Genomic DNA, 15,604 nt, shown 5'->3' with positions numbered 1-15,604 from the left:
CCTGCTTGCACTGCTGAAACTGCTGCTTAAACTGACAAATAGGGATTTTAACAGCAGACTTCTTGCGCTGTTGAAACTGACAGTTTCCTTGGGTGTGCACCCCCAATATTCACAACAACAACGGCATGCTTACTGTTCTCCCCTTGAATTTCTAATGTTACCCAAATAGCAAATATCACAAGATCTTTTTCTAGGGGATGAGGCAACAAGCCACCCTTATTGAGAATACAGAAACTAGTATCAATAGGAAAAGTATTAATACTGTAACATTAATATAGTTCTTTACTTAGGGAAACAGTCTTAACAATGTAACACTTAAGAAAACAGTCTTAACACAATAATTACAGAGACACAGGTACCTTCATTCACACTCACACATGCTGACAGGCATACAGAGACAGAGACAAACATTTACAGGGGTCTTACAGATGTTAGACCCGAACCTCCTTCCATTGCTGTTCTAATTTTTTTTTTTTTTTACTGGGAGGCTTTGAGATTTCAAGTAGGTGACCTTTTTGAAGCTTCAATATACTAATTAAAAATGCATTTTATAACTGGGATACCCTGGATCCATGAGATTCTAGCACTTTCCTTAAATGCATTATCTTATTCAAATCAATGTTTCTACATTGGGGAATTGTGAGGTTCCCTTTGGGGGACCTGACACTTACTTAGATTGTTTTGTTTCCCTTACCCACACACACACAGGGATGGCTTATTGAGGGATCCACACCACTTCAATTCAGCCCGTAATGCTGCTGGGGTGAAAGGAACCCGATGATGGAACGCTTATTTAGCGGGAGAGGGGTAGGGAAAGGAGACAAGACACAGAAGGGGTCCCCCAAAAGTCACAGGAGTCCAATTTGGACAACGGATCTATTGGAGGCTCATGATTTGGAGGGAAAAAGGGATAGCCTTTTGGCTACAAATGCTCTGCCTGTCCATTGGGTCACTAGGTTCAGGCAAGTCCCCCTTGCAATTGACTCACACCGGTTAGCGCCAACAAGGCTTGCAGTGGAATCAGGGCTGCTAGAACTTGCCTTAGTCCAAGACCTGGTCAACGGCTCATATTACTTTCCCACCCCTTGATGTTTTGGGTGTGAATGCTTGAACTTGTTGGGGTGAGGATTTTAGTCCTTAACCCTGCAGTAAAATTTGCTGAGGTGGGGGGCCAGCCCACTGCTTGCAAAGAAAAAGAAAAAACTAAACCTGCCAAGGTAAAGATTTCCATCTTCAGCTTGCAGTAAAAATCCCTAAATCTGCAGGAAAAAAAAAATCCTTAAATCTGCCGAGGTGAGGATCTGATCCACAGCCCGCATTCAATACTGCCGAGGTGTGAATTTGATCCACAGCCCGCAGTAAGCCTGTTGGGGAGCGTCCTCAACCCACAATACTGTCGAGGTAAGGACCTAACGTCCCTAGCCCACAGTAAAACTGTCGAGGTGAAGACCTAATGTCTCCAGCCCACAGTACAACTTGCCGAGGTGTGAATTTGATCCACAGCCCACAGTTAGCTCTGCCGAGGTGGGAATTTGATTCGCAGCCCGCAAAGCCCTGGCGCGCCTTCCAGTGACAGACAGACAGACACAGACAATTTAAAGCTCACCCTGATCCTTAACAAAGTTCGGATCTCGCTTGGCTGTTCTCGAATAGGAAGCCTACGGACAGCCCTCCTCCAAAACCCCAAATAGAGATTTAAAAGGTCTCTTACCTTTGAATGGCGCCGAAGGGTTGAAGGGGAGCGATCTGCAGTCCTTCCTGGGTGAGGCTAGCGCTTGGAGATCCGAGTCACGGCACCAAATTGTCGAGGAAATATAAAGTCACACTGCTACATTTTAGAGTTGGATCGGGTGCAGCTTTAATTGTGACACACACACAATCACATAACCATAGCTATGGGGAATACTATAGCCATAGGGAAAACCCAGGTGGCTATAGGGAAGTCAAGCAGCATGTCTGGATGCTGGGCAAATGTACTTCACCTGGCTACCAGATACAAAAGACTTATATAGGGGTTGCTTAGGTTCATTTACATGTTGATCGTATAGTGGAACTGGATTAACAGTTTATACTTAACAGGAAAGATAATCAGTGCACAGTGGGGCACACCAGATGCCCTCACAGGAACGCCCAGTGAGTCACTTGAGTATACAATGTAGTTTTCAGGGACCCTGGCTCACACCCGAAGATGGGTGGTGACACAATACTTGTTCAAATGCTAATTTGCATGGAGTGAGTTTCTATGGGGCCAGTAAGACAAAGGGGGGCAGGTACTGGTACTTATCAAAACAGGAGATGTCGGTTTACAGACATCAAAAGGGCTAGAGTTCACAAAAGGAGTTTGCATTTAAATGGTGGTCCTGAGACATCCTGTGGGATTTTAGCATCTTTATCTCAGTCTCAGTTTGGGGCATCCTGTCAGTGATTTAACCTGAGGGCTTCCGTCACAGTTCAGGCTACCCAGTTTCAGCCAGGCCCTCTATAATTAATTTCAGGCCAGGCATTCTATAATCAATTCTATGATTAATTCTGTGATTCCACAGGATTCAGTGAAGGATATGGCTGTAAGTTTTAACTTTAAAAAAACATGTATAGGTCAGATTCTCAGTGTTTGCAAATCAGGTTGGGTCTGTTGAAATCAGGCAAACTATTCTCATTTACAATGAGGATCAAGTTATTTTATCTCATATTGGTAGAAAAGCTTTTAGGAAATATAATTGAACAATTTTGAAGAAGTGTTGGTAATTGAACATACTACATTACAAAAAATAAAGTTCAGCAGAGCTCTTCTGGTGAGACCTTAATTCTTCTGTTTTCTTTTGTGGGGGTAAAATATGGAATTGGATTTCTTCATTGTCACTTTAAACTGAGAATAACAGCTCAGTGCTGAGGAGACAGAAAGCTGCAATAATTAAAACACACATTCTGTAATGTTGTGGCCTTGAACATATAGAAATATTGAACAGTTCTTTCTGTTATAGCCCTTTTGCTCCATTCCACAATGGCACCATAAACCTAGTAGAACCAGCAGTTAAGGAATTCATCCAGTTTAGGATGAATCTCAAGATGACTTAGCCCGAGTAATGGCTGTAAGCCACTTCCCTTGCATTCTGCTGGCATAGGGTGCATTCCCAGTGGAAAGAGGGTATGTCTAGAGAGTGCCTCTGCTCCCTGACCGTTCTCCCATGCTGTGAAGCAAATGGACACAAGTTTGTCCCCTGAGACTGCTCTAAACAGCCCTCAGACAGTCCAAGAATAAGAGCAGCATAATCATGGTGTAAAGCCACTTTTGTCTTCAACACCACTCTGTTATTGTACCACAATTCCTGTACCATGCAGCCAGAACAGAGAATTGGGCCCTACATTTGATGTGCAATACCACAAGTGGAAGCTGATTTCTTGACAACATCCTGTCATAGGATGGGCCTTCAGCTAGTTGTTCTAAATAGCATATGAAAATTATTAGTGAGATGTACCCAGTAGGATTCCATCAGAATTTTCAAAAATAGTTTATGAAGAAAATATACAGAAAAGCCCTTTTGTCAAAGCAACTTTTAAAATGAAATGTACTGTAACAAAATATAGCCACACCAAACAATGAAATCCAGCCTGTAGCTTCATCAGAAAGCTTTCTTTTTTAAAATGCTTTGTCAACACAGGATATATTTTTGCTCTATTCTAAACTGCTAGCTAGAATTTCAAATGAAAATAAATTTATTTAAAAATGCCTACGTGCCCTGCAAAGAATAAATATTTAGAACAGCATAAGAGTAGTTATGTCCGTGACCATGCATTTAATGGTTAAATCACCTATTAATCTTACTGTGACAAGACTTGGTTTTCACAGAAGATACCATGCCATATTTGTACAAGTGTACTGCATGTGACTCATAAGTAAGCTTTCTTTTGCTGTTGGCTGGATCCCAAGTCTTTGCCAGAACTAGTCTTTCTAGACATTTGTATCAAGTTGGATTTCCTCAGCAGGATCACAGTGGTATAGTGCTTTCCCTAATACAGTAATCTTTTCGGCTCTGAAACATGAACTTTGAAAGATTCATGCCAACACTTTTTTGGCTTGGAGCTCAATCTTTTGAGCAAAGTATAGCAGATAGCAAGTGGCAATTGTTTGTTGTTCAATTTAAATTCTCATAAACACATACTGTGTCCATTATAAACAGTGTAAATATTATAAAGTTTGAATTATAATATCAGTTTAAATCCTACTTTGTACTTCTACATTGCCTTTCATCCAGGAGTCTTAAAACACTTTACAACCTTTAATCCTACAATTTAGATGCAACTATTTAACTTCTTAGGACTCATTTCCTAAGGTTATCAAGAATCTTACAGTGTAATTTATCATTTACTTGTAGTTGTGAAGTCCTGCATCTCTCTTCTATATGATTGTAGAATGCTCCTGACATAGTGGAACAAAAGCATTTCTACTGCACAGAAAGCCAGGATTTATAACCCTGTAGTGCTACCTTCTATGGAGCAGAACTTGTGGGTGGTGTAGGGTTGGCTGATGGAGAGATGATGCTTCTGACTCTGCAAATGCATCAGCTGCTGTCACTGGAACTACGACAGCTTTGGGTTTGCAGTAGCAGGCATGGAGTAGTTCTGCTGTCACTGCATCCTTGGAAAGGCAGATTCCTTTGCATCCTCCATTGAACCAGCCTGTACCATCCCCAGCTACTTGAGCTTGGGCAGGATGTATGTGGAAGATTTAGGTTTTTGAGAGGGTATATACATCCAGTCATTTAAACACAGTAGGAGCACACATGTAACAATATGCACAAAACATTTTTTTTCTTTTTAAAGCTGCTTGTTTCCACATAAAATTTGTTGCCCAGCTAAGCATTTGCACACCTTCCTTGAGTAGTGAAATGGGGACTGCACTGGTTCAGCTGTGTTTATTAAAAGAAGAAAAATTACTTTTACTATTTTTTTGTTTCTTTAGTTCCTCCGTTCTTTTTTCAACATCTGGACCACATTGGCAGAAGAATAGATTACTATGAAAGGCCAGAGTTATCTCTGGGATCATATGAATATGTTGCTACTTTGGATTATTGCAGAGTAAGTATTTCTAGCATGGAAAATTGTTTACAAAATTGTGTCAAAACAAACTGAATCCTTTTAAATACTAAATCAGAATAAAGGCTTTTGTAGTTCACACCAGAAGTTGAAATGTTTTGAACATTTTCAAAATTGTAGATGGAAGCATACAATGATGTTCCAAAACTAACTCCCCGCCTTTCCCCACCCAATTAACATAGTTGCTCATGGTTTCTGTTATAACATTGTTGAATTATATGACTTGTCAAATAAGAATTACAAGGCATTGCAGCAAAGTGTGTGGATCCACAAAGTTTCAGCGGGGGTCTTGATTTGGTCCTAACTACATGGCACTTTTCTAGTGGCTACAGTTGAGATTTTCAAAGCAGTGACACGTGTTAGTCACGTATCTTCCATAAATTTTAAAGGCAGACGTGTGGCTAAATCTCATTCTCTGCTTTGAAAATCTCAGTTTAGGAATTTGTCCTACCAATTTTCCCTGAAATGAATAGTTGCACATTTGACCATTATGTTAGCTGTAGAAATATGGTCTTTATATTATGAACTCAGTGAAGGCCTGATCCAAAGCCCATTGAAGTGAATGGAAATCTTTCCCTTGATTTCGGTGTACTTTGGGTTAGGCCCTTAAACTGTAGATGGGAAAGGGGATTGGGGGGAGGGGGGGGGAGATGGGAGGGAAGGGGGAGATTAGGAGGATTCCCAATAGAGCTTGAACATTTTAGATTTTTCTGTCTTCTTCTGAGGGGAGGTCAGTAATTGCTTATCAAACTCATTATCAGAAATCTGGCCAAAAATTAATGTAAATTTAATTCAGAAAAGTGTGGATCAAAATAAAGTGCAGCTACCTGTTAAATCTCTTGTAAAATCAAGACACGTTGAAAATGGTATATTTTAATATTCATGTTTTTCCCCTTGCAGTGAGATCAATTAAGTAAATATCTTTCTGAATTTAACAGTAAGTAACAAAACTTTCTCAAATTAACAAAAATTAGCAGACCACGTCTCTGAATACAGGTTGGACTAATGTTTGATCATTGTTCCTGTTTAATATTAAACTGGTGACAATTAGTGTCTGAGCAGTGATAGAGTGTTTCCACTTAAAGAAACCTGTGTTTGGCTATTTATATTAGTTAACATAAAGTTATACCTCAGAATTCTTTTCATAAGGGCACTAATCCTTCAAGGAGAAGTGAGTAGTTGGATCCCTATGTTCATGTGAAGCCCCATGAGATTCAGGAGGGCTCAGGGCAGGTGTAGGGATCTGCCTTGGGGGTTCTCCTCCACAGTCAAGACCAAAATGGACAAAAAAAGGCTTATCACTTTAGGTATGTCCTAGATTTGTTCACACACATGCCACACACACAAAATTATTTGAGAAAACTTGTTGGTATTTTTCCCAAATATGAAGTATTTAAATCCTTGTTTGAACATGCCTTTACTAGCTTTTAGCTTACTTCACACAATGTCAGGTGTGATAGAGCTCCATCCTGGGCAGAGACTAAGACATCCATATCCAGTTCTCATTGTAGATAGACAAAACTATTAGCTCCAATGGGAGCAGGATCAAAATCATAAGCTTAAGAATTCAGTCTGAGCCTGCATGGTCTTGTGTGCCCTTAACTTCCATTGAAATCAAGGATTCGGCTTCAGAACATCAACTTATTGCTAAGATTTTAGTAAACCTGTGTTATGTTGTTAGTAAGCTTGAGAAACTCAGCAAACTGATTAGCTGACCCTCTAGTTCACTAGAGCGTAGTTTCTCAACCTGTGGTACGCGTACTCCTGGGGGTACGCAAGACACAGGCAGGGGAAAAACAGAGTGAAGGGGAGGCGGGCAGCAGCTGCTGACTTCTGGAGAAGCCAGGTGGCAGCAGCCCGCTCCTGACCCGGTCCCAGCTCCCAAATGGGAGGTGTGTGTCAGCCCTTGGCTTCTGGGGAAGGTGCATGGCAGCCTCCTGCATCCTGCCCAGTCACTGCTCCTAGCTGGGAGGTGGGCAGCAGCCGCCACAGTCCTGGGAATCCAAGCTGCAGCTGCTCACTTCCCACCCTGTCACAGCTCCCAGCTGGGAGGCGGGCAGCAGCCAGCTTCTGGCGGAGGTGGGCAGAAGCCCCCTGCTTCCTGCTGGGTCCCAGCTCCCAAGTGGGAGCTCAGTGGGAGCCTCCTGCATCTCGCAAGCTGGCCTTGCAGCTGGGTGGCAGCCACCCATGCCCCAGCTTCAAGCCGAGGGACAGCCTCCAGCGCCCCGTCTTGAAGATGGGCAGCAGCTGCCTGCCCACATCCCTGGGTCCCAGCTGGCGCGGAAGCCTCCTCTGCCCCCAGCTCGGACTGGGTGGCAGTCGCCCACCGCCTGGGTGGGCAGCCAGGTGGCAGCCACCTGCAACTTGCCCAGGTGGCAGCCCCCCTCCCTGGCTCAAAGCCCAGTGCCCAGAAAACTTGTCAATTTCACTGCTGTAGCTGAGCAGTGAAATTGATAACTATGACAGTCCCAGATTTCACCAGTTACCCTCTTTTCCTGTTTCTCTCTCGCTCGCTCTCCTTTCCTGTCTCTCTCTCACCTCTTCCTCCTCTCAAATCTATGGCATAAAATTTGGCAGGGTGCTTTATATTCCCCAGCATTGGCATGCCGCTCAAAGCCTTCTAGCTTTGGCCAACATCACCTCTAGCCCAGGTACATACTTGAGTTGTGCACTCCTGGTATAAAGGTGGTAACCCTACCCACACTAGATCTGACATCTGTTATATCATGGCCTTATATACTCAGTCCTTCTTCGAACATGCGGCTCACATTAGTCTGTAAATATAAAATTAAGTGTTGGGGTACTTATTAAAATTTTCAGAAGTTAGGGGGTACTTGCTACTTAAAAGGTTGAGAAACACTATACTAGAGGCTTGATCCAAAGTCTTTTTCATTGACTTCACGGGGATCTGGATTAGGTCTCAGAAATGAAGTGAGCTCAAGTAGCTTTGGGTGCATTTAGCTGTAATCAAGAATTAAATAGGAATATAGGACAGGAACATCAGCTACGTAAATTTGACGTAGCTCCATTAAAATCAATAGAGCTGTGCTGATTTATGGCAGCTGAAGAGCTGTCCCATAAACTTTTCAAAATTAATTTTTCTATTGGGTGTATCCATTAAAAGACTTTCAAAATGCCTGTTATCTGTTCTAGAATATGGTCCTTTTTGATTCTTGCATCTTCAGGTAATAGTTTTATATCCAAATTTCTTGTCATAAAGCTTAATTCATTCAGGATCTCTGATAAGTAGCTTTTTGTCAAGGAGCCTGCTATTATAACCTTCTTGTAACAAAAGTGAATATTCATGTGGATTTGTTTCGCGATTTAAAAAAAAAAAATCTTTTAGAAATATAAAGCTTTTTTGGAAGTGTTAAGCTATTGCCTGTTGGGAATCAGATGGAATTATTTGATACTTCTTTTCTTTGGTCCGAGTCAGTAAAATTTATTTCTTTTCTAAATCTAATGTAAGACCAAAACTGAAGATCATTTCCTTTGTGCTTATCAAATGATGAGGATGAACAGCTACAGAAAACATTAACAAATAACAGCTGTTTTGTATTATTGCGCTTCTGTTAAGCGGATGTGGCAAAAGTGCAACATCTCATTTCTATCATATGTATGTCAGAAATTAGCCAAGATATTTTTATAAACTGCTATGAGATTTACAAAAGTAAAACATTTTTTTTTTAAAGTAGGGTCCCAATACTGAAGTCAAAACAGCTTGTAAAAACATGACCTGATTTTCCTCTCAGATCAGTAGAACTCCTGCATTACTGTGATGTAAGAGTAGGGAGAATCAGGGCCATAATTTTAAGTTGAGTAAATGTGTGGGGGATGGAAATGTTGTAATTGAGGAGATAGGTAATGAGAAAGTATCATTTATAGGTCAAATATGACTCAGTAAGTGACTGGAACTACTTATTTGATGGCTGTGGAACAGCCTACTTGATTGGCTTCGGACTATATCCTACTGGATGGGTGTCCACCTCAAAAAAACAAAGCAAGCAAAAACACCATCACACTAGATCCTAAGTAATGATCATTGCTAGTCTTAGGAGAGAAGCTAAAGACTAATAGTAATAGAAACTGAACTACTCTGTCACCTGTAGCAGTGCCTTCAAAACAAAACCAAAAAACATTTTGTGAAACATATTAAGCCAGGTCTACACTACCAAGGTTTGTCAGTGTAGCTATATCAGGTGTGAAAAAATCCATATTCCCAGTCAACACAGTTATGCTGGCAAAGCCCCTGATGTAGACACAACTATCCTGGCAGAAGAGTGCTTCTATTGGCTTAGCCAATTTGTCTGTGGAATTGGTTTAGCTATACTGGTAAGAAAAACTTCTGTTGGCATATCCTGTGTCTGCACTAGGGAGCGCTGCTAGTACAGCTCAACTAGCAATATCATTTGTCGTGTAGGTAAAGGGTTAGAGAAGATTACATTCTGTTGCCCGTGCTATATTTGGTCTCTGAATAAAGGACTTCATTGTCAAGGTTGCTCTAACCTGTGTGTTTCATTAAGCATGAAACACACTTAAAACCCGCCTTTACCAAAAAAGGACACACCACCAGAGAAGTAGATTGCATCATGGAATGGGCCATCCAAATATCCTGAAAGAACCTGCTTCAGTCTGGCAATAAAACTCTCTCCGACTGTGAGCCCTTAGTTGTCAGTTATCACCCCACACTGGAATCCATCCAGGGCCTCATTAAACAGCTGCTACTCATACTTGATGGCAACCACATCCTTAAAGAAATCTTTCCTGAACCCCCTCTTCTGGCCGTCAAACAATCCCCTCCTCCCCAACCTCTCCAGGCTCATCATTAGACACAAGCTCCCCAAAGACCAGGACACACCAACTCAAAGCTGCACCAGACCCTGTCAGAACAACCCATGCAAACCCTGCAGACATATCTCCACTGCTGCAGTGATCAACAACTCATACCTGCAAAGACACACGTTTCATTGGCCATGGGTCCTACACATGCCAGTCACAATGTGCAGTAAGTGCAGTCCACTCAGTGCAGTAAATGCCCCAATAACAACTAAATGGGAGAAACCAATCACTGCACTCATGAAAGAACTCACATAGAAAAATAAGACAAAAACACCCCATCCCCAGTGGGTGAATACCTTTCACAAAATGATCACTCCATGCCTGACCTCTCAGTCCTCATCCTCAAAGAAACTTGCACATCATCTTCAAAAGATGAGCCTGAGAACTTAAATTCATAACTTTGCTAGACACTGAAAATCACGGACTGAATAGAGACACTGGATTTATGGCTTATTACCGCAATCTATAACACACTAAGAAACCTGCCCCCAGCTGCCTTTTTTTTCCCCTTTCCCTCCCTTCCTTTCCCTATGATTGAAGGGGTGTTAACAGACCATTTCACTTTTAATGGTCCCTTGAAATATGTGTTAACTAATTATGCTAAACAATTTGTTCCACCTTGTATTTAGCTGTGACACTCTGAATATGTTTCCCAGAACTGAAGAAAAGCTCTGTGTAGGCTTGACAGCTTGGCTCTCTCACCAGCAGAAGTTGGCTCAATAAAAGACATTGCCACTTTTTAACAGCTTGATAAATAAATGTTAAAACAGAAACATGGTGTATCTTAGTACAGTATGTTCATCATTTATAAATTACTTACAGTATGAAGTAAGAAATAACATGTAGGAAATTTCACCCAGAAGAATCCGTACCAACCCAATATGTTTCTGGGTGCCTAGCTCTTGTTTACCTGTAAGTGCTATGAGCTCATTCCTAAATCAGCTTATTCCTAAATAAGCCTTTCAGCGTTTTCAAATACAGCTGTTGTCAAGATTTGCTGGAGCACAAAACATACCTATTCACGACCAGTCAAAGTGCAGGTGTTGACAAGTTAGTATTGCAAGTGACCAAGCTGTCTGTTTAATTCTAATCGGTCTCCTATAACTTATTAGTGTTTTGGTGCAAATGCTGATGGACAGTAAATTGAGGAATCCATGTTATTACATAGATTTATATGTGCCAAAGACACATTATTTAAACATTTGAAAGTTTGCAGAAAAATTTCCTTAATATTTATGATAAACGTATTCACCTTGATGTTTTATACCAGCAGGAGACCATTATCCTGTAGTAATGTTTTGTTCCAAAGATGGTGCTTTTCAAAGATTAGGTCATCATTTTTGTAATTATTATTATTTCTTTAATATAGGTGTCAGCCATCAAATAATAATTATTTAGATTGCCTGATTGAGCAGTTTATAGATTTTGTTGGACTTAGTGTGTCAGTTTTGCTTTGTGTATTTGGATGATGATTGTCTGTCTTTTCTATAGAACAACAAACCTCCAACTCCACCAGCCTATATCTTCATGATCGACGTGTCATATAATAACATAAAGAACGGCCTTGTTAAACTCATATGTAATGAGCTGAAGACTGTGCTGTATAAACTTCCAAGGTAAAGAGATCACCGTGTGTTTTGTACAATTTTCCACTGCTCAGTACCTCATTTGCTGAACAGAGAAAACAAAAAAAGCTTCAGAAAATATCAAAATTATGATGCAAGTGTATTAGGACAGTAATTGACAGATGACACTAGGCCAAATATTTAGCATTGTTGACAGTTCTAAATTAGTTTGACTGGCACCATGGCTTGTTTAACGTCTGAAGGGAAAAAGAGCAGTTATGCAAGTTGAAGATTTGGTTGGTTTTTATATTTTAGAAACTTATTTCCAATCTAACACTGAGCAATAGCACTACTATCAATTGAATACCAGAGATTTTTGGGAGATTTGTTTGTGTGTCTACTTTCTATAGTTAATTCATTAATTGGAACCTCTGTTTGGGTTTTAAAAAAAAGGACAGACAGAACTAGGATTTCAAACCTGTTTTTAACGATATAGCTCTGTTTTCTTCCACACCTCTTCTTTGATTAGCAGACATTTTCAGACTACCATTTGAGCCCTCATGCCAGTACCTCTAAATAACAGATATTTCTGACCAGTGCACTTCTGAGGAGAAAAACTTCTCCCAGGCTACAAAAAGAAAAAGATTTTGTATGTTGTTAAATAGAATATTGTAGGCAGAAAAGTTTGGTATTAGTTGTAATGCTTCAAGTAGAAGCCTTTTAGCAGGTCTGGTCTTGGCCCTGAAAATGTTTAAGAGCGCGTATGTCATAATAAAAAGTGCTTAATATAGCAGGGATCCTGAGGAAGCTTGGATAAAAACAGTTAAGAAAAATGATTTATCATGAAAATGTTAATACAAAGTGCATGTACAGTACAAAGAAGACACATGCAAATGCCATGGCCAACAGGACTCTGGATAGGTATGAAGGCCTGTCCTAGCTAATTTCAGGGCAGGATCTGGTCCTAATACTGTAGTTTGATTAAAAAAAGAAATACCGGCTCTTCATTTTCTTCAAGAATTGTTTTATTGCTGTCATATACTTTTTAGTTCCTTTAAGGGAAAGAGAATTAACATTGTCCATGTAAGGCAGTCTAACAAAATTTGCTGAGAAGTTTTTCTTCTCATGCCGTAGCACAAATTTCACTTTATCTTTACACACTGCTGCTGTAGATAAAACTTTTGCAAGAAGATGAGAAGAAATTACAATAGATATCACCCCTCATTAAAATTACTATAAGCATTTCTAAGAGGCTAAACAATTTGCTCTTTCCCTTTATTGTAATGAAAAGAGATTGCTGTTATCCTGTGATGAGGTATGGAAGCCCAGCTGGGTCCAGCAGATAGGGAATAAACTCTCTGCCCCATATCTCTGGGAACCATGTCCCATGGGGGCAAGGTTTAGGGTAGTAAGGAAGTATGTCTGCTGAGGGCAGTTGGAGCTAAGGGCTTATGCCAGGCAGTCCTGTGAAAATGGCTCATTGGTAGGCAGGAGAAAAGGCCAGTGACATTCATAAGGAGTAAGCCCAGATCTTCAAAGGTATTTAGGACTGTTACCCCAAGAGCCTTGGGAAGGCAGCTTCCATACCAAGTTAAAAGGGATTAGAGTTTCTAAGGCCTCTGTTGTTTCCTTACTTGCTTAAAACATTTGGGCCAAAATTTTCAAATTTGGGTGCTTAAAACCAGTCCCCTAAATTAATATTTAGGCACTGAAGTCTCTGGAACTTGGGGATGCTCAGCACCTCTAAAAATCAGGCTCTTAGTATTAGGAGTTAAACTCCTAACAAGAAGGCTGTAAAGAGAACTGTGCCCTGTTTGAGCCATGTTCACTAATGCTGCCCACTTCCACATCCGTGACTAATTTTTAGACTCGTGATAGAGGAAACTGCAAAATTCACTATTAAGGTGATATGTGAAGAGTGTCATCTGACAGAACTGCCCCAGATGCATGTTGCTTAAGGGTGCTTTGATTAAGTAGCTAATGTGTGCACTTCTTTTCAACATAGTAAAGAATATATATGTGCAGAGCATTATTAATCCCTTGGCCTTGTCAAGATACTGAATGTTGGAATAGCCTTCCTGGTGGTTACATCAGTAACATTGTCTAAGTGGCAGAGGAGAATTAGAACCTCCCATTTGCAATGATTAATCTATCGAGGTGCAGTTTGTGAAGTTATTCCAAATATGTCATAATGTAGCACAGGAACTATAGACCATTGATTCATTTTTGATCAAAGTAATCCTTTTATCATCCAGCTATGTTCCCAGAGCCAAGAATGTCAGATTAACATTCTACAGTGACATGAGAATTACAGCTAGAAGACCAAAAAAATGAATATTTTAAAGTTTTAAATTAATCTTCTTAATCGCCATAGGTGATTCATTTTTAACATATCTTAAGAATCTCCGTCCCTGGAGATTTTGACGACCTGGCTTGACAAAGCCCTGGCTGGGATGATTTAGTTGTGGTTGGTCCTGCTTTGAGCAGGGGGTTGGACTAGATGACCTCCTGAGATCCCTTCCAGCTGTAATATTCTGTGTTTTTATGATTCTTGAAAACAGACAGATCTGATAGGAAATATCATGTCAGGATTCTTTTATGTAACTATTTTCTCTTTATTGCTTGACCATTAATAAAGTAGGAATTGTAATAAAAGATTGTTTTTATTTAACCTTCTCCCACTGCTTTTGGGTACTGGATGTCTGGAGTGTAATCATGGGCTTATCCAAAAGCTGGATAATGGGCTATAGTCTCTGCTGGGATGACTCCGCTGAAATCAGTGGGGTTATGCCAGCAGAAAATTTGGCCTCAAAAATGCATAATGATACACTTTGACTAGCAGCTAATTTGTTGAGAAAATATTTCTGTAGTAAAATAAGAGGGTTTTTTATTTAAAAACTTACCTTTACAGTTGTTCTTCCATTTAGTGTTAATTTACCTTGTTATTTTATAACTACATATACAGCAGGGAGCAATAGAACAAAACATACAGAGCCCAATTAGTGGGAGCATATATGTGTCCATGGTCAGAATTGTGCCACCAAATAAAGACAGTGCTACAGTAGAAATAAAATAAATATGTGATTTAATTTTTTTTTTAACTGTGGAATAAGTATTTCCTTCAAGTTTTAAAGATATTCAGCTGCAAACGATCAGGATCAAATCCTGACTCCAATGAAATCAGAGGGCGTTTTGCCATTGACTTTAAGCGGATCCAGAATGTAACTCTCACTGAAAGGCAGCTATTTTCCAGCGTGTGGATTCTCTAGCTGGATGTTGTGAACCGGTTTAGAGTCTCCTTTTCTCTGTGGGTCATTGGGAGGGAAGGTCCTGAAACTGTTTTTCTATTGTAACAGTTGGGTAGAGAATGCTGAGACCTGCTTTTCTAGAGAGTGGCACATTGGCTGTTTGTGATTTTTGCTAGGTCATGAAGGGAAATTTTATCCTGGTGCAGAGGACTAGTACAAGGCCAGTGCACCACTCAGGTCCTCGTGATGGTGGTTTCCATCCTATCAGTGCAGTTTTGAGGGGCTTCAGTACATCACAGATCAATACATGATAGACTATTGCATACCCAGACAGTAAGAATCTGGCCAGTCTTTTCAGGACAGAGATAATGTCCAGCTAACAACTAACATTTGAAGGCTAAACCTATGGTAAACTTCAGTCTGGTGCTTTGACACTGAGTGACATGTTTGTGGATTGGGAGGCTAAGTGAATAAAAAACCTACAGGGTTTAAAAATGTAAATATGAATGTGTTCTATTTTTCTAACACTGAAATAGGGTTAAATATTGCTAACTTACATTAATGACTGGGAAATCTATTGTGGGTGAACAAATTTTTGCAAATTAGCAAATGAACAAGTGAATCAGAGTTTAATGAAGAATGTACATCATATACTTTGTTCATTTATGTTGACAAATACATTTTAATTTTATAACTACCTGACAACATTCTTCTCTTCTGAGATGAGTAATTTATTAATTTGGATGGGTGAATAAAATACCTGTGGTTTTTATCATCATTCTTATCATGGGAAAGGGTAGGTAATGAGTAGACGTTGTTTCTAGGCTGGTCGATTTTTTTAAAAACCATTATGCAAGA

General features: G+C 40.2%; 1 protein-coding gene across 1 annotated transcript in view; it reads left to right on the top strand.

The window, feature by feature from the left end:
• The first annotated feature begins 4,956 nt into the window (after positions 1-4,956).
• The window catches only part of SEC24D (SEC24 homolog D, COPII coat complex component), a 33,771-nt gene continuing 23,123 nt past the window's right edge, over positions 4,957-15,604 (top strand). The window contains exons 1-2 of the mRNA XM_067558690.1: positions 4,957-5,076; positions 11,425-11,549. Of these exons, the coding sequence (XP_067414791.1) occupies positions 11,461-11,549 (89 nt within the window). The 5' untranslated portion in view covers positions 4,957-5,076; positions 11,425-11,460. The remainder of the gene's footprint in view (positions 5,077-11,424; positions 11,550-15,604) is intronic.

Source organism: Emydura macquarii, unplaced genomic scaffold (genome assembly GCF_026122565.2).
Source record: "Emydura macquarii macquarii isolate MOO-44397 ecotype Brisbane River unplaced genomic scaffold, CSIRO-AGI_Emac_v2 contig_2171, whole genome shotgun sequence".
NCBI lineage: Eukaryota > Metazoa > Chordata > Testudines > Chelidae > Emydura > Emydura macquarii.
Note: the sequence above shows the minus strand (reverse complement) of the source record. Positions and strands in the feature narration are given on the sequence as shown.